At 39.7% G+C, this 19,623-nt stretch overlaps 1 protein-coding gene across 1 annotated transcript; it reads left to right on the top strand.

Moving 5' to 3' along the window:
• The first annotated feature begins 512 nt into the window (after window positions 1-512).
• On the top strand, window positions 513-19,415 carry ube3d (ubiquitin protein ligase E3D). The gene is made up of 10 exons (XM_080039249.1): window positions 513-742; window positions 2,432-2,643; window positions 4,716-4,806; window positions 5,925-6,147; window positions 6,644-6,716; window positions 6,808-6,886; window positions 7,519-7,627; window positions 8,363-8,529; window positions 11,500-11,638; window positions 18,326-19,415. The coding sequence occupies exons 1-10, from the start codon at window positions 660-662 to the stop codon at window positions 18,344-18,346; spliced, it is 1,197 nt and encodes a 398-aa protein (XP_079895375.1). The 5' UTR covers window positions 513-659; the 3' UTR covers window positions 18,347-19,415.
• The last annotated feature ends 208 nt before the right edge of the window (window positions 19,416-19,623 follow it).

Genomic DNA, 19,623 nt, shown 5'->3' with positions numbered 1-19,623 from the left:
AAAAACATGTATTTGCCAGACGCCCCCTCGCCGTTCAATCCTACCTTGAGTCAGAATTTCCACACACAGTCTTGGTATGAAAGAGAAACACAGTTCTGAGATACATTGATTGAAAGTAAACTCAAATACTTTTACAACCTATTTGGTATATGGACAGGACACCAAGTAGAACATACATTATTACAAAAAGGTTAGGGGCTCTGGCTTGAATGTGTATTAATGTATTTGCAATATTGCTTTACTAATAAGGGTAACATCCCAATCTAACTTAAATGTTTACAGTATGGGATCACGTTTAAATTATGGGTGAAAACTGTCATGTGCACAAAGGCTCAAAACACAAAACAATTATCAGATCATTTCAATGAATAGAACTGAAAAATGTCAACAACAAAAAAAAGGATTGTTTAACACTTTTACTTTGAAATGTCTGACCGGATGTTCCTCTGTTATTGTCTTACACTTGACACCGGCGGCTTAATCACGCTGTAGACAAGTACCAACCTCTGGATTCTAATACATCATATGTGCTTTAATATTGGTTTTTACTTTGGATGCGATTGCGTTACCCAGGGTCTCCCAGCCACACTAAATTTGGATTAGTGCGTGTTATATGTTTGATCCTGCAGTCTGAATATAGCACTGCCTGAATTGCACATATGGAGATGCCATCCAAAACACATGGAGTTGGAGTCTTCTTGGAGCTGAGAAAAAGGCTTCAGACTGGACTACTTATTGTCGGGTAAATATTTCGATATGTAAGCTAGCTATCTGTTGTTGCAGTGTGGTAACAATACTCTGTTTCTTGCCGTGTTTCCAATGCACGTTTGACAAGTTAGTAGCATTTAGCTCATGTAGCCTAGTAGCCACAACTGTAAAGTGATGCAGTGTATGAATCGCGCGGTGACCTAATAGCGGTGGCTATTGGCTAATTTGTCGACCTTAATTTCCCTTTCAGGGACGGTAACAAATGATAAATAGATAATGCACACAATAACTGAGACTGACTATAATCTGCTTTAGTCCTAACATTACAGAACATTATTACCAAACATTTGTCTCTGCTTATCCATCGTAACAAATGTAAAAACAGCCTGTTTCGTTATTAAATTGAATGATGTGGTGAAACAAGAAAGTGAAGGTTCATACTAAATGTGTATTTTCTATTTGTGTAATGTGTGTAAAGCATCTTATATTTTGAAGGTGTTCCGTGAACAATTAGTGGAAGTGGATGTAGTACACTTCCAACACCACTAGATAGAGCTAATGCTATTTGACCGACAGTAACATCGAGCCTCCAATCCTACGGTGGCTCTGTGCCCTGAGTGCACACTGGGAGAAATCGTATTTGTTCTCCGTATATCTACATTTTGTACAACTAATACTGACCTGAAAGTTAGGCAAAGAGTATGAGAGCTAAATCTAAAATTGACGAAAATAAAATGCAATGTCAATGTTTCCAATGCTTTTAGAAAACATTCTAAACACATAATACAATCCCTTAAAGCAAATCTCTCTCCTCCCTAAAGCAGCCTGCATCACGTTTGTTTTCTGTTAAACAGAATACTTTTTATGAATTCAGTCATTACAGAAGTTCCTTAGTTGAGACAGCACCCAGCAAGAACTACGGGCGGTGTTTACGATTTAATATTATTTACAATAGTTAGCCTATTTACTTTAGAAGGCATCAACAACCCAGAATACAAAATGACCCAGTTTTTCTAGTTAAGAGGTAATTTAAAAAGTTTTGTAAGAAATCTAAGCTACATTAACACCGAAATGTTGATCAGCTTAATGTTTTTTGAAGTTTTAATGATTTGTAAAACCCGATGTTCTGCTCAAATCTGTTAATTTCAGTTGGATAATAAGATTGATATAGAACTTTAATGTATGTAGTGTCTATTCAATATACGTTTACATCCATATTCGGTTCCAAGTAAACCAAATTGACCCACCAGCACCTCCAGGGTTTTTCCTGCATAGAGACATTTTTGGCGCCCCCCAAAGTGGTTCTATGCTTCCCCCAAAGGAAAATCTCCAGCTGCCTAAATCAAATCAAATGTCTGTGTGTTTACCCTGTACAAAAACAAACCCATAAAAAATACTGGTTGTAGTTCTGTGATGGGTTATTTGCTAAACTTGTAGCTGGGACTGAGAGCAGTGACTTATATAGGATTCCTGACAACCTCATGATGAAAACAACATGACTACAGGTTACTTGTGTCCCCACTCTTTCCAGTCTTTGTGCTAAACTAAGCTGATCCTGTCTCTAGCTTAAAATGTACTATATGGACATTACGTATATCAATCTTCAAATGTAACTCTTTGTAAAGAAGATAACAAAGATGGGAAATAAGTATATTTCTTTAATTTCTATTCCCTTTCAAAGCTGTCTTTGTATGTAAAACGTCTTCTTGCATCTGCTCTCCAGGAAAGATGTAGCCAGCAGTCCTGCAGACGTGGTGGTGACAGGTGGTGACTCTTCACTTCACATCCAGACTCCCAGAGGGGAGCAGAGTCTGACTCTGCCCCCAGGAGTCACCTTCCAGCAGGGATCCTGTATTCCAACGTCTGCTGGAGAGTCCAGTGGAGAGGAGCTGCACTTCAGACTGCGCCTCAGTGTCACAAAGGCCACTGATGAAGGTAATGTCTGGGACAACCATGGAAGCACATCCAGACACGTGCAACCTCCCTCTGCTTTGTCAGACTCATCTATGCCAAGGCAAGAACAAAGTCATTTGGTGGCTATTTAAAGCTCGCTGTCTATTCTGAATTAATTGGACTGAGTCACTTGGTCATCTGAGACAGCACAGGGTTCGACATAACGTATAGCCCGATGGCCCGGGGCCAGTAAAATCATATGCAGGGAAAGTTGATTGGCCAGTCACTGGCCCGGGCGGGACAGTGACTGGCCAATCACAGTTCAGTATATTTTTGTAGACTACATCATGGTTCATTGAAATGCGCGTTGAGAGTCGTAATGAAAGCAGTGTTTATTTAAGACTCAATATAATAAACCTAATATAAAATATATTTTTTAATGAAAGGCCAGTGGACAACCGATGCGTGGGCGGACAGGCGGAGCAACAAGCGGGTGCACTCTCGCTCCGTTGGCAGAGCTGCCTACCGTCCGCCTGCGAGTCGACAAATCAATCGACTTGCTTTGCCTCCTTTCTTTCTTCCCACAGCAGAGGTTGAGGTGCAGAAAATGATAACTGCGCTTTTCCTTTATCTGCCGACGTAATGTTACAGTATTTGCATGCAAGCCCCAATGGTAATACAAATGAGAGGCGTTATTTAAACGCTGTGAATACGTCTCCGGTGATTGTGTCGGTTGTAGACAGAAACGAACGGAGGGACTCCGCTCACTGTACAGTTCCTATAGTCGCGCAGTTTGGCACTGTGTTTTCAGGCTCGAGACATTCAATCAGATCGCGGAAGTCTTTCCCATTGAAATCGCTAACGGGGAGAATATCCCCGGTTATTATTTTAGCCACAAACCACAGTTCATCTGCGCGGCGGCTCACTCGCTGGCGAGATCACACGGTGAAACGCTGCTGTGATCGGACGAAGGCATTGTGTGTTTCTAAGGTGATTTAACGTCATAGTCTTAGACGAGCGTTTAACTTATGCTGCATATTTTGCACTGCATTGTTTTTTATCAATAGTTTGAAAAAATGGTCCCACACCGGACTCTTATGTGAAGCTGACACTTCATGGAGAAGTGACACTCCTGCAGCGCGCTCACGACCAGACGTGAACTCACATACACGGTGAAATCTCCCATTAAAAAAACGGCATAACCCACTGATTTTCGGATTTCTATTCTATTTTTGAAGTCAACTTGAGCGCAAGTGGAAAACCGGTCATTCGGTCGACACATTCACATCCCTAATGCAAATACAGAAAGTAGCCTAATAAAAACAGCCTACCACACATGACTTCTGCAGGTGAACTATTCATTAAACTGCCCAAATTCAAGAATAAAAACAACCATCAAACTACTTGACTTTAAAATACTGGCCGACTCTTTCAACATACTTTCGTAGGCTTCTAATTCAATATGTTTGCCTGGTTTTATATTATGTGTATGAGCAATATCAACATTTCATATAATTAACTAAAAGAAAAATAACCAAATCTAAAGGGAATATCTATACTGTTACAGTATAGATATTCCCTTTAGATCTGGTTATCTTTCTTTATTTTTCTAATACAGGTATTATAATTATTGACACTAAATTATGAAGAAAAAAAAAGTGTGTGCAGGGCCAGTGAAAATATACAAGGGGCCAGTAAAACTCGGATCCACTGGCCCGGCGGGCCAGTTGGAAAAAAAAGTTATGTTGAACCCTGCAGCAAGAGTGTATGTTTTGCTCTTGGGGACCTCAAATGCCCACAAGCAACTTGATCATAAAACCCTTTTGAATTGATCTCATATCATAAAAAGTGTACCCTAGAGTCATTGCATAATATCCCAAACTCCATCTTTTGGCATTTCCTGAAGATTTGTTTTATGTCCCTCCTGCCGCAGGAGGAAGTTATAGCTAAGGACACTCATTGACAAATCCAATCAAAATGCGATTGATTGCCGGCTCCCCAGCCAAGCCACCTCAGCTACCCAGTATTTAATCGAGTTTTTGCTGTGTATTACAAGGTTGCCACCCTTTCACCAAATTTGGCTCATCTATTTGTTTGCCTCTATCCCTCCACAGAGGCCTGTGACAGCGTGATGGAGACAATCCGGGCAAAAGAGACTTATTGCTTCTACTGCCAGGGCTGCATGACCCGGCTACTTGAGGACAGGTGAGGAGGAGCATCAGTGGTAAAAGAATGTGTTTTAATTTACACCCTCCTCCGCAGGAAGAGGAGCTGCTGTTTATTGATTGTGTGACCCAGCAGTAGAGTGATAGACTGGGAGAGAAACATTGATGGATGCCGCTGGAGCGGGAGTCCACAGTTCTCAACCTGACTGGGTTAGAGTTATTGAGTCGGTGTGACGTTAAGGTCTGCTCTTCCCATTAAAAAAAAAAAAAAACTATTGTGTGTCTTGACTTGAGTTGGTTCAGCCAGACAGTGTTCTCATTGCCCTGAGCTTGTAACTTTCTCTAGTCAGCAATGTGACATGCTATAAATTGCAATAGCTGCATTCCCCAGGCCCTTGGCCTCTGGCTACCCACTTTAAGTAGCCATAAAAATATTATACAACTTGTGCACGGTGAAGGTTATTATTTCAACAACATGAAACCTAATCATGTTTTAAATTACAATGTTATATCTTATGGCTAATAAGAGGTATTCATGCTACTACGGAACATATCTATAAGTTCCCTCTTTATATGGCCTTAACTAGTGCATGCTAAGTGTTTTGCAGGAATGAATAAAACAAGTATTGTATTAAGCTGAACTATCCATTACTGTTATATTAAAATGGGTCAAATGACTACATGTAATGAGAAAGGGGTTACTAGTTGTGACATTCCGCAACATCATCTTACATCTAACTCTGTAGTTCCCTCCTGTTTTCCCAAACTTTTTAAACATCCTTTAGCTCATTGTCGCATTGCGTGTGTGTTCAGTTCTAAACCTAATAAACCTACTGTAGAGTATCTGTCCAGGCAAACCAACGTAGTGACTAGTGGGTGGAATAAGTGGAGCACCTAGCAGCTAAAGAGCCAGATATTTTGCTCAGGAGTCAGTGGAGAGAAACAAAATTAAAAGGAGAGTAATTACTGAACTTAAATCCATTGTGGGGTCAGAAACATGACTCCAATTAATGGTGTTAAATTATTATTACTGGAAGTCTGATTTTAATACTTTTTTGTTCTGATCTTATCTGGCTCGAAGGAAATGTTGTGTCTATTGAGACCTAAGAGCTGATACCTAAAGAAAGCCTCCAACTATTTGTTTTCCCTCTGCTGTAGAATGTTCAAGCGAGTTCTTCCTCTTCCCAATGGCAATTGGAACGCCATTGTTGACGACTGGTGTTGCCACGCAGATCCGTTCCCAAGCAGGAAGCTGATGCCACGAGCGGAGGACTGTTTACTGGGTGACACCTTCTTCCTCCTTGCCAGAGATGGCAGCTGTGAACACACTCTTACTGAGGAAATAAGCTCTGTTGGCTCAGAGGACAGTCAAGATTCAAAGGTTGGGAACATGTTTTGAGAATCAGAATCGCTTTATTGTATATGAAATGTCTGTTTTAGACAAACTAGGCTGGATGAAAGAATGATTTTCCGAAAGTGAGTCAGTGAAAGCACTAAATGATCAATACTAGATATTCTTTTAAGCAAAACGTTTTATTCATAGTATTATTATACAGACATAAACTTACCCACACACTGCATCAGTGAAGTAAAACTCCAGCACTGCAGACGAGGATTGATCTCTGCTCTGCTACAGTATACGTCATTCTTGGCACGAGTGGCACTTTGCATGACTGAAACTGAGTGAAATAGAAAGAGCAGGGGAGTACAAATGACAGTCTGCCTGCTGTACATCTCTGTCCATCTCACCTCCGTCTCTCTCTTCCATCCTGGTTGTAGTGGCAGTTGATTGCTCTTTTAAAACAGCCAAGTTAAACATGGCTGTGTATGGTGGTGACTGATTTTCATTATTTCATTTTTATATGGGTTACGTATAGAAGACCTGCCGCCGCCTGAAACTCGTCTCCTGCAAGAGCTGCTCATCAGTGCTGGGAGAGGCTGTGGCACCAGGTTAAATACGGCAGTAATAGATTTTCATAAGTCATTATATTCCGTTGTGTGTGTGTGTGTGTGTAAACCCTCTCTCTGTTGTATCCTACAGAGACTCTGAAACTCTACTTCACACAGGTGGTGGTGGAGCCTGCTGTGGGAGACAGAGAGCCAGACGCTTCACTTAACAGGCAGGTTTTTTTATTCCGGCTTCTAGTGCTGACAATTAGGAAACTACAGAAAAATGCATAAAGAGCGGTTTCTGCTTGGAGCAAGGGATGGAGGAGAGTAAAAAAATAAATAATTGCACACAGTTCTTGTGGATCTACCACTGTTGTTTTATATTTTTCACAATAAAATCAGGTCAATGGTCTACAAACCAGTTATAGTTTTATCTCTCCCAATATCTGATACACTCATTGGCTTGACTGGATTTGGCTGAACATGTAACCAGCTTTGGGTTTAGAAAAAAATAATTACAATTGTATAAATATATTATTGTAGGTCGCAATTAAACATTTTAATAACCACATCTACAACATTTACTAATTCTCTCTATTTAAAAGCCTGTTTTAAAGCTACTGTACATGACCCCTGGATTGGCTGCCTTATTTGACTTATGGTACCAATTTCACTATGAGTGCAGGGCATCTATGAGTGATGGACATACACTGAACTTGAGGCGTTTGGTGCTTTAAAAAACAAACGCTGTGTCATCTTGCCAAACACCATTGATTACACAATTCTATTATTATGGTAAATGACTACATTTTAATATAAAGACCAAATGCATAAATGAATGAACGTTGTCCCTTTTGGATAGATCTCTCTTCCTGGAGAGGACTGTAGCAGCCAGGCTGCTGGATCTCTCCAACACGCTGAGCACCTTCCACTTCTCTGTCCAGACTCCTGATGGAAAAGCTTTCTTATTGGTAAGAACATCTTAACATAATCAAACAAGCCCATGACAATTTAGTAAAAATAGGCCACTTAATTATCTGTTAAATGGGATAGAGTGATGTGGCAGGCTCTTCAAGCAATATGAAAAGCTGATTGACGGTGATTGTAGAGTTGATGGGCATACTTTCAGCTTCTTTCAAATCAGCTACAAGTGGAAGAACAGTAACAAATAACTGCAACAAAAAGAGATTTTGAATGTCCAATACATTTATTATTTCAGGCATTATGCTATAGACCAGAATTGCCCGTTTTCAGTACGTTTGACAATGCACATTTGGTAAAAGTGATTAAAATACAGAATTTAGCTTAAAGCACTGTTACTGCACCAATTATGGGTTATGCATAAACAAGTATAGATTTGTTCTGCTTAACAAAAAGTCCTACACAGACAAAAACATGCACAGTATGTTATTCCACATTTCCTCAATACCAATAAAACAATATATAGTGCATATGGTGCCTATGCTTTGCTTACTGTCGCAGACTTTCGTTTTCATGAAGTATAAAAGTAATACAAAAATGTAATTATTTTATTGAGCGATCACAAGCCAAATATTACGGTCATTCAAAGCACATTATTGTCCCAAAGTATCACTCAAACCCTGGGCATGCATGAGTGAAAGCATAGATTGTATGTGGTGAAGTGTGAACGCTAGGCCCACGGGACATCCAGCATGTGTTAAGTGACCTGTCTGCTCCCCCTGCAGCTCTGGCTGTTGAACAGTGACTCCATTACAGCGTCTTTCCCAGGGACGTGTGTCGGGGATGAGGAGTCTATCAGCTCCCCCACTCCTCACAGTGAATCACCAGGAGCTGCCAGAGTGCTGAAACTGCTCTACACTTCCTGCTCTGACCCAGGCGTCCAGCAGAGAGAGTAAGCCAGAATGACACCCCATCCCCTTCAATCTATGTTTTCCTCTTCTTAAAGCTGGAGTCAGCAATTCTGGAGAACGCTTGTTGACAAAATCACTTTTTATCAAAATCAGTGAATATCTCCTATAAACTGGTGTGTAAACAAAGGGTATGTTTGCTTATGTATTAACACTAGGGGTGTTAGAAAGTGTAAATATCGTGATACCGATATTAAAAAATATATATATGTTATATACTGTATTTCTCTGCCGCCAGTAAGACATTTATTTGCTTTCATGCCATAATTTACACACATTTTACAAATGTTATTTTCTATATCTTTATATTCTTTTTTATGATACAGAGACAGGTCATTCCTTTGTTCAGATTGCACAAAAATAGTGTTATGTTGGATATTGCAGGGACCATGTATTATAATTAAAACACTGTTTACAAAATTAATTTCTTAATGTATATCTTAGCCTTCCTGTACGTAAATGCAGGTTTGTGTTTTTCACTGATTGAGGAAGATTCCTCTGTTATAACTGCACAAGAAGTAGTACCAGGATAATTGACTAATAAACACAGTTGAATCTATAACTGTGTAGACCCTAAGAGAGTTTTTCAAAATATATATCGCCTTTCTTGTAGATTGCAATATATTGTATCATCACCCCTGTATCGGGATACGTTTCGTATCGCCAGATTCTTGCCAATACACAGACCTAATTAAAACTGGATTCTTTTTCAGTGTACACACACACTACGTACAGGTACAGATTGTGAGGAGATTTTCACAGAGTGATTTTGACTACAAGCATTCTTCAGAATCGCTGAATCCACTTTTAATCTTAGCCTTTCATCTTTCCTGAAGAATCCTCTCAATCACGCCCTGTCTCAGCTCACCACTAAGGATAAAGGACTACTTTGTTGTTGAACAGATTTGAGTTATTTGCACTAATGGTCCCTGCTTAGATGGAACTGTTTTATTATTTTGCGATTAAAATAGTCATCAAAGGTCTTCATAATTTCAATGTTGTCAGTTGCGTAAGCCATGCCCCTGTTTGTTGCTCATACAGGGCAGTTGTTATGACTGGAGTGAGGCTCTGTGTACCTCGCTGTGATGCATTAGAGAGGTGTAGGTGGATGTGCTGCATGTGGTTCGCCCATATTTAGTACAGCAGAGCAGCCCCCCACTGGAGAGGCTTTCCACCCTCGTTACTTTCATCTGAATCAGCATTCCTCCTCCTCCTCTTGCTCCTCCCTGCAGCCCCAAAGACTGAAGGCAGAAAAGCGGAATTTTGTTGTTCTTACCATTTTGACAAGTAGCTGACTGAAAGAGAATGGGTAATTCAAAGTGAAACTCGCATGAAAGGAGAAAGGTTTGCCTTTTCAGTGATAACTAGCTGAGTAAGGCATGGGAAACTGTTTTACCAAAGATTCATGCTGGGTTCTAAGAGAGCTGTCATTATAGTAAAAGAAGCCTTGACAGAACCTATACATTTGTTGTCCACCCTGAATAAGAATTCACACAGCTATTTTTTAATTTATTATGAACTATTTCAGACTGTCATTTTAAACGCCTGCCTGAAATGGAAAATATACACATCTGTTCTTTTATGACTCTAAATTTCAGGTTTCAGCTGTTTATTGTTACAGGCTGACTTTTTGAGGAGTACAGAATTGATATTTGAGTGTTTAATCAGCCAGATTATTATTTTTACATGAACACAAAACAAACAATTTTTTTTTAAAGAATCGCTACAATATGGTTAAGAGGTATTGTACAGATAACCGGACATTTTCCAGATGAAGAATAAACTTGTCATTGCCCCATAGTGGACAAACTATGTAATGATGATACCGTTTGTTGTTAATGATCTCAATTGCTTTTTTAAATCCTGCAATTCCTTGTCACTTATCAGACAAAGCAGATGTAGTCAGCTTCAAGGTGCTTCACATTTGATTTTTCACCTATTTCTGACAGCTCTCTGACGTCCAAAATGCTGGTATTACTCACACTTCCATTTCTTCCTACATAGTTAACTATTCATCCTTCATCACTCATCTCTGACATTTTTAAATTAAATGTTCTGCCTGGGGAGCTCAGGTCCCTGGATGATGGCCCTCTTATTCACGGTACAGTTGGTTGCAGCCGACTGCAGCCAGAGGTTGCAGTTTGTGTTGGTAAAACTACCAATAATTGGCTGGAGAATCAGTGAGCCAATGCCTAAGTGGATTACGCCTGTCACTAATGGCAGTGACTTGATTATGAGTTGAGTGAAAGTCGCATGCACCAACACAGCCCAGAACAATGGGAGGAAGGTCTCATAGATATGGAAATTGGGTGGAATGGGAATTATATGGCCGACTTTTCGATAGAATTTATGTGAGTTGTCACACCTCACTGTTAATGATACAATGTACATCCCCATGCTTATACTGTTTGTATACTATAAGGTTTCTGTTTAAACAGCTTAATCTAATTAATACACTAGTTGTTGACAAGCAAATGTCCATGCATGAAAACATTACTGCAGCAGTAGTGTCATTGTGATGTGTTGTGATTGTTGAACTCCCAAAACTTTGTGACTTCTCCCTAAGCACACATGGCTAAATGTCACCCCCAACCCCCTCCCCACCCCCGAAAAACTGGATCAGCACCACACAGATGGAGCATCAATCTTCATTCTCTCCACTTCTCCTCTCAGCCCCCTCTTCCTTGTCGTCTCACACACACACACACACACACACACACACACACACACACACACACACACACACACACACACACACACACACTCATACACACACACACACACCATCAATCCACTTTTATGTATCCCTTGTTATCTAGTTCAGTTTACAGTTTGAAACTGCTTAATTGAAACGTCATTAAACCGGGATTTACTGCGGCTATTTTAGTATTATCTTGGTTGTATAATGTCATGGCAGTCACTATAAATCACCTCTGCTCTGTGTGTGTTTCCAGGATTGTAACTAGCTGGGAGGTCAACGCCATAGGACACCCTTTGGTGCTGCCACTGACGGTGTGTGAGGAGCTGCTGCAAGTTATAGATGACAGCAATGCTACACTCCCTGCTTCTATGCGGAGTATGAGGTCCTATGAGGTAAGACAGTTACTGTGTACTGTAAGTCTGGATCCTTGGCTTAGCCACCTATTTTTTGGGATATACCGTATGTAAAAGCTCATCCTTATGTTGTTCGATATAAGCAGATATAATTTATCTTTATCTTTTGTAAGAAGCTGATAGCCATAATTTATTTCACTTGTTTCATACTTTTCCATTATTCAGCAGTGTTTTACAGTGTTACTCCCACCTTAATTAATTCCAGGATTCAGAGCTTCTTGTATGTGGTTCAGATATAGGGTTTAACTTTTGTCTGCCTTATTTCAGCTTCTATACACCTGCAATTGTGCAAAATGAGTATATTTAGCCCAAGTGGCCAAGGAATACCCTTTGAGAAGAAAAATAGGAGGTGTTACCTTTGCTGACAATTCTATTCTCCTAACCATTTTGAACATAGTGTGAGGGGTAATTAGTACAATTATCCCCCACTTCCTGCTCAGAAAGTTTAGGAAGTGACTGCGACTACTTAAACAAGTTTTCCATCTACTAGATAAGCAAGCTGGATAATTAACGGTAAGCAGATTTTTGAGAGGAATATCTGCCATTGTACCTTGTGTGAAGCCTCTTTAGTGGTGAGCCTAGTTGGGGGGTTATCATTTGAAGTCTTTTTTTTTTCAATTTGAACAAACTGGAATAAAAAAATTGAAGAAAGAATACTTCCTTGCACTAAAAAAAATAAAGCATCCAATTTATTTTTTGTTTTAATGTCAAACGTTTCACATTGACTTATCCAATACTGAAATAAAACAGACTCACTAGCGTTTTCAACTGCCTAATGGAACAAACGTTAGTAGCTTATAAAATCTGCCAGCAACAGTTGACGGTTGTCAGCTAAACATGCAAATGTGCTTTCGGAATGGAAACCTTTAAGTAGCAACAGTAACTAAAAAGGTCCTTTGGTGAGTGGATGGGCATTTATACCAGGGTTTTCCAGTTGGTTTGGTTTTAATTATGTATTGGTATTTCAAAGGGTTGCACACCTGTAACTGCAAACTTGCTGCATGGGAAAGAGCCAATGGGAGGTTTGGAAAGGAGGGCTCACCTAAACCAGGATGGTATTTTACTTATTTCACATAGCGGAACATGGTGAGCAGTTGGTGTTGTCTGAGGTAATAACATGAAAATGGTAGTTGGGGGGAGAAATGAGGCTGTGCTGAAATGGAGAGGGCCACAGATAGGGCAACCCAGACAAAGGACATAGTATCTGTCTAGTGGTGGAAGCTGTTACCGCGGTAAATAGATTGTGATAAATTGAAACACTCGAACACATCCTGATAGTAGAAGCTTGTGCTGTAGTCGGCAGAGTACAGGAAGGTAATGTGATCATAGGGCCGTCTAGAGTTACCAGAGATGGTCTGAGAGAGTCTGAGAGTCCTCCTTTGATACTCTGTTTGAAAAATACTGTGTGTAGTGACCAACTGTTGGCATTCTTGATCTTTTGATAGCGACAGGCATTGTCTTTTGCAGGTTTAATTTTAATTTCTATTTAACAAATTTAACAAAATCATTCATACTAACATTTTTGAAAGAGAAAATGTACAGGGATAGTAAAGGCCCAGCAAACCCACTCTCAGGTGCTCTCACTTATTGTCATTCGATCTATGCCTATGTTATATGTTTTATTAAATATGAGACCCCTTAACTTCATCAACTAATAGACATTTTTATGGCAGACATATTGACATGTCATAGCATTACATGCACAAGTGTTTAATTAATAACATGAATAACCACTGTTTCCTTTTAGATGAGTCGTTTTCCCTGGTATTGTGCATGCTAGCACACTGGTGTGGTTTAATGGAACTTAAACATACTGAGCCAATTTTAATTTTAGTAACCTTTGCCTTTGATGTTTTGACAATTCAAAGTGTTGCTGTGTAAACTGGCCTTTTAGAATAGGCAAGTCAAGCATATGCTAAACAAGCCCCATTCCTATACAGTCCTGAGAAGAAGTCAAAGTGAAATGTAATTTGTGAGTTACTGTTTGTATCATAGTTTTTCAGGCTTGGAGTCTAAAAATACAGGAAAAAATCATTATAATAAATCTTTCGAGTACATGTACCTTTTGTAGCATCTCTCCTTTTCGTTGGCTTCGATACATTGTGTTTAAATGTTATCTGCACATCTGACTGCTCACAGAGGTAACAGGCCTTATTTCAAGGCAGACATTTTGACTCATAGCAGGAAAAGTACAGGTTATTAATAACATTTACGTGTGTCTCCGTGTCCTAGTGGGCTATTTTAGTGAGCCAGCGTGCACAATAGGCCTGTTACACAGAAAACATTTTGACATGTCACTGCAGCAACAGCACAGGTGTAAATACAGAGATTAATGATGGCTGCATTTAATATAGCTGTTTAAGTTTCAGGCTCCTGGTATTGTGCATGCTGCTGCAAAGTCACACTAGCATAGACCATTGGGACATTTGAATAGAACAGAGCCATCTTTATAGTTTTTGGTTCCTACGCAGTATGGAAAGGTGTGGAATTTAATTTGAGTAATGTCCAGGTCTGGATACGTATAGAAATGGATGGAAAATATTTTGTGTTGTTTCCAGACTATTGTCTCACTTTCTTAAATTATATATATATTTATATACAAATCAAAACAAGCTTTCTTACGCTACATAGCCTACCTGTCGATATGAAATTAATCAAGCTGTCTGGAGAATGGTGTCTGGTTACCAAGGTTACCTTTCACCAGATTGATCCATTCTAGTTTAAAAGAAACCACATTTTGAAATGGAAAATGTGTAGGAACCTTGAACACACCTATGCTTCTCTTTCAATGATGAGTCAGAATGTCTGACTGTAAAAAAAAAGGGGCTTGTGCCAGGGCCCTAGAACTCGCTAACCTAAATGGAATGCAGTTGTTATTAGTTACACTGGTAATAAATCTACTACAACTTGAACAGCTGCAATATATGGGCCCTATAGGATGAAAATGCAATGTTGTAATTGGGGATAAAGGCTGGTGTCAAAATAACCGCCCCGAACCGCTCCGACCCGACCCGCTCTACTAGGTGGAAACGAGGCATTAGTCTGACCTCAAAACAGTTTTTTTAGGTGAAATAGTTACATATTGTTGCTTTAATGTTTATTTCCAAAGAGTCGATACACCTTTTTTATCAGTGTAATAGATACTTGCAATATATACCAAGTCCAATAGTCCCACACATGTGTCAGAGTTTGCAGGTGTGTGTGTGTGGTTTTAACTTCAGCCCAGAGTGAGTAGATCAAAGCCTTCATCATATCCCAGCCTGTCATTATGCTGCATGTGGAATGTCTATTGTTGTCTGTGCTTCTTGTGTTCCTCTGTTCCCTGCGCTCCATCCCTGCCTGTGTAATGGGGTGTAGCATGTCACTCTTGAGCCCAGGAAACGGGCAGACCCCACCCACATCATTCATCTTCTCCTCAACCCTGCAGAGAGGGCATGCAGGTTAGACAGGAACTGATCCAAAAGCTCATCCAACATTTTACCATGAAGAGCTGAGGAGATGTATCCATCATACATCGCCTCATTCTTCCTGCAGCTTTTCACAGGGAGCGGCTGCACTTTGTCCAAAAAAATAACCTTCACTGCGAAGTACATTGTTTGATCCATTGCACGTGGCCCCTTTGAATGAGAAGAGGGATTTATGTCTGTGATGCCATTCTTCATCAGTGTTTTATCAGGATATCTCAACTTGGCGATGTTAACGATGACATTACAATACAGCTTTTCTTTAATACATGTGAATAGTCAGTTGACTTCAGATTGAGGAGATATGTGTATATTATTTATTGGTTATTGTGACAACATATTTACTTAAGATCATCTGCATTACACCAATTGATGATAGTTATTTTCTTCAACACAAGTATGTGAATATATATCTTAATAATAGTCATCATAATTGCTTTTTTTTTCAAATTAGCTGCGCTCTTGGTGGGATTTTTTCCATCTGGCCTGGGGTAGAGCTGCCAGGGAGGCATATTGTTACATCAACAGCATTTACTTTTTTGTGCATATTTTAGGTTTTAGCTGTCTTCTTACTACCTCTTTGTGCACCATAGCCTATGGAGGAAACACTGTCACTGTGTAAGTCTGTTTATATTAATGAGTCTTAATGCAATGAAAGTGAACCTCAACATGCATACACAAAACACTGAGTTTATCTTATCTGTTCTAAGGGGGTCCAAACACAATAATATGACACCCATGTGTTGTCAGTAAAATAATTTTATATTAGTTGAATTTATAATTTACAATAAACACTGACATTCCCATCAGTACATTAATTGGCCTACCTGTCCAACAAGGAATAATGCTGCTTAAAGCTCCCATATTATACACTTTTCGGTACTATTATACACCATATTATATGGTCTTAGTGGTCCCTAATACGTTTTTCTTTAATTGTTTGCTGAAAAAAACTTTCAGATAATTTATTGTACTATGCTGATGTTCAGCTAATCTCACAATGGCCTATTTTTTAAAAAGAGCTGCAGCTCCCCTCGTAAATATACAATCTTTGAGCTCCCCCTGTCCGGAAGCGAAGCCAGATACGCCTCGCCCTCTGTCTGTCGGGGCCGTGGACCAATAAGAAATAGGGGTGTGGGCTGCACAGTGGAAGCTTCTGGCTTTCCAGTTTGTGAGGTCAGAAACGAGGAGAATTCTGACTGGAGTATATTGGGGGGGAGGGGGGAGGGTTTCAGAAAGGGGGAGAGTGAGAAAAGGAGAGATTGTTATTTTTTAAAATATTTTGGCAGTCTCTAGGCACACCGTGGACCCATGGATATGTTAGAACACATTTAAAAAGTGCATTTAGCATAATATGTGACCTTTAAGTAACTTGTAGCAGAATACAATCTGTTGTCAATATTATCTGTTGCCCTATGTTGTTGTTTAGTTTGGTGATTCTAATTGCTGTAATAAGTATACGGGTACGGTAAACTATATTTCCACCTTGCTTTAGCAGGAAAAAATGAAAAATCCCTGTAATAAGAATGGAATGTCCCAACAGCTTTGATGTGGGCTGAATTGACGGCGGCTTAATTCCATATAATTTGACTGTAAACTCAGAGTCAGCATGTATCAGCTTACCTCAATGAAGAATGTGTTGAAAACTGAGCATTAACGGAGATGTTTGCTCCAGAGACGTCATCACACCAGCCTCTCGTCATTGTCTTTTAGCTTCTTACAGTTGGATGTATGACTGTTAAGCCTTTGCAGAGATGTTTTCATATTTCACTATGCCAAAGCTCAAATGCAATTCAATGAGATCAAAGGACTGTAACACCCTTAAGCATTTTATCATCAAGAGTTCTGGGCAGGCTTGCTGTCAGCATCGCTACCGTGTAATCTTAATACAGTTAAATACAAACTAACTGAGAAGCCTTTTTGTGTCTCTTCACATACAAACACTTGAGTCCAGAGACGGTAGATGCACTCACCACAACATGGGGGAAAGTAGTGAGTCTTCTTAAACCTTTGTTCTTGTCTCTGTGATTCATCTTGTTTGGGCCAGGCTCTCAACCAGCTGGCATGCCTTTTGGGCTTAATGTTTCCTGTTGTAGAGATGCTTTAGGTACAGTGGTGTGGAGTAACCACCACTTGAAGTCCAAAATTGCCTACTGCGGCATTTCCCCTTTGCCAGATAAACTGTTCTCTGTACTGAATGTGCTGCTGAATAAGCTTTTTGTTTTCGTATTGAACATCTATACTATAGAATTAAATAAAATGTCCATGTTCATCATTTTATCAACGAGAAATCCAAGTAATATTTATTTCTTGCTGTAGAGGTCCTGTCTCGGTAGCTTATAATGAAATAACCTTTACCAAAGTAATTTGGCTACAGTAAACCCCAGCAGTTGTGATAGTCTTTGTATCTGTTATAGAGTGATTGTTCCCTACATTATAGCTTTATTATTTCTATTTCTAAAGGCAGTGAAAACAAGCTCTTAACACAACACATGGTGATATATACTCACCGTCCACTTTATTTGGTACACCGGTTCAATTTCTTGGTAACACATATAACGTATCAGCCAATCTCCAGACAGCTTCTCTCCTACGTCTGTACTCCCATTGCTCTGCGTCCTCAACACGCTTTGTCTGCCATTTTCTTGGACTCAGAGCTGTGTAAGGAGCAGCTCACCTCTAGTTGCCGTTTGTTATCATTTGTATAAATTACCTTTAACGCGCTTGAGCGGTGCGCAGAAATTGGCACAGGGGACGGAGAAGACAGGCCTTGAGTGAGGCAAATGCCCTCATCCATCATCCCAATATAGAGCCCTCAGTGGAGTGCAACCATTGTCTGCAGCAGGCAAACACCCAGGAATAGCAGATGGAGGCAGAGAGAGAGAGAGGGAGGACTGGGCTCAACCGATTTGTTTTCTATTCCTTGTTTATCTGCACATGTGTTTTTTGAAATTGATTAAATCTCTACCACCTGTGGTTTTTTTTAGGACTTTGATGGCCGTAATTGCAGGTAATCCTTTGCTGTACTGATCAGCAGATGGTACAGTCAGGTGCATCAGGGCTTAGGGGAGCAAAAAGTTTATGTACAGTACAAAGTGGAAAGTTTTGTAAAAATGCAAAAGTAAATTATTTTTTCATTCTCCCGTCATAAGTGTCCATATACATGTGTTCCTTCTCTTAAAGTGTTGCTGCTTCTTCTTAGGTGGCGTACCTGAGGCTGTGAGGTCAAAGTCCAGGGCTCCACTCCAAGAGAATTCAAGAAGACCTGGGGCCGCTGAGAAAGGACCTTTTGTGAGCATATTCATGTTACAGTATATGTGAAGGTGACTTCCTGCACAGGCTTCCAGTCAAGCAATGGAGGTTACTGCAATATTAAATGCACTAAGAGTGGAATGGCTTGTCTAGTCAAAGAGAAGTTGTGGTTTCAGGTTGCTTCTGTCAACATGTTTGGTAATCACCACCTACAAACATATTCATGTTGAAACGCGGTGCTGCCTGGCTTCTTAATGTTAACTCATATCCAGTAAATGATGAACTGGAAGAGAACGATGAAGGCAACAAAAGCAACATTTTCTCATCTCATTTTCTATATTTTTTTCTAATCTTATCTTTTAATTTGATCAAATTGTATCTTAATGGATAAAACACCTGTGTACATTGTTCACGTATCCATTCCTACACTTTCTTTTGTACTTCTACCCCTTTGAAAATCAAGATTAAACTGTATTTTTTGAAGTATCACCTCTTCCGTTCTTTTTTTACCTCTGAAGAGCTGGTTGATATGTGGGACATTGTTCTTGAGTTGGCTCTAGATGAAAGCTTATTATAGAGGCACTCCAGCCCCAGGGTACGGCAGTGCATCCTCCGTTTGAGTGTACTCTAATTATATCTTGTAGAGCTACGTGATTTTTGTCTAGTTGTGTGTTTATGTTTGAGTGTTTGTCAATGATTGATGGTCTTTATGTAACATGCGTATTAGCAAGAGTCATTGTGAATCTTTATTTTATGTGCATTCTACGCTTTTCATCATTTCTAGCTCACCAGGGTATGGGTTGGTCAACAGTGTTTACAGTGTGTCCAAGTACTTTCAGCCATATGTTGATCTAGGGATGCGCAATGTCTGTGTGTGTCATTTGGTCAGCACCCACTGGCTTAAATATCTCAACATCTAATGGATGTGCTGCCATTATCTTTACACACAAATTCATGACTCTCAGAGGATGAATTATTTTGACTATGGCGAGCCCAATTTTGATTTAATGTAGTGCTACTATTAGACTTTACATTTTCATTCATCCATGGGAATGTCTTAATATCTATACTGTACAATGTATGTAAGTTGGCAACATTAAAGTTCTCCCAAAGATGAAATATACTAACTGTGCTGATCCTTTGAGTTAGTCCATTAATCATCAGATCCAAATTTCAATTTCCTTCAAATTGGTTTATGGACAAACTAATGACTTCCCCATATGCTTCAGCTGTGCAGTACAGCTTCCT

This window comes from Ammodytes marinus (genome assembly GCF_949987685.1).
Source record: "Ammodytes marinus genome assembly, chromosome: 13".
NCBI classification, from domain to species: Eukaryota; Metazoa; Chordata; class Actinopteri; order Uranoscopiformes; family Ammodytidae; genus Ammodytes; species Ammodytes marinus.
This window is presented reverse-complemented; position numbering and strand designations above follow the sequence as displayed.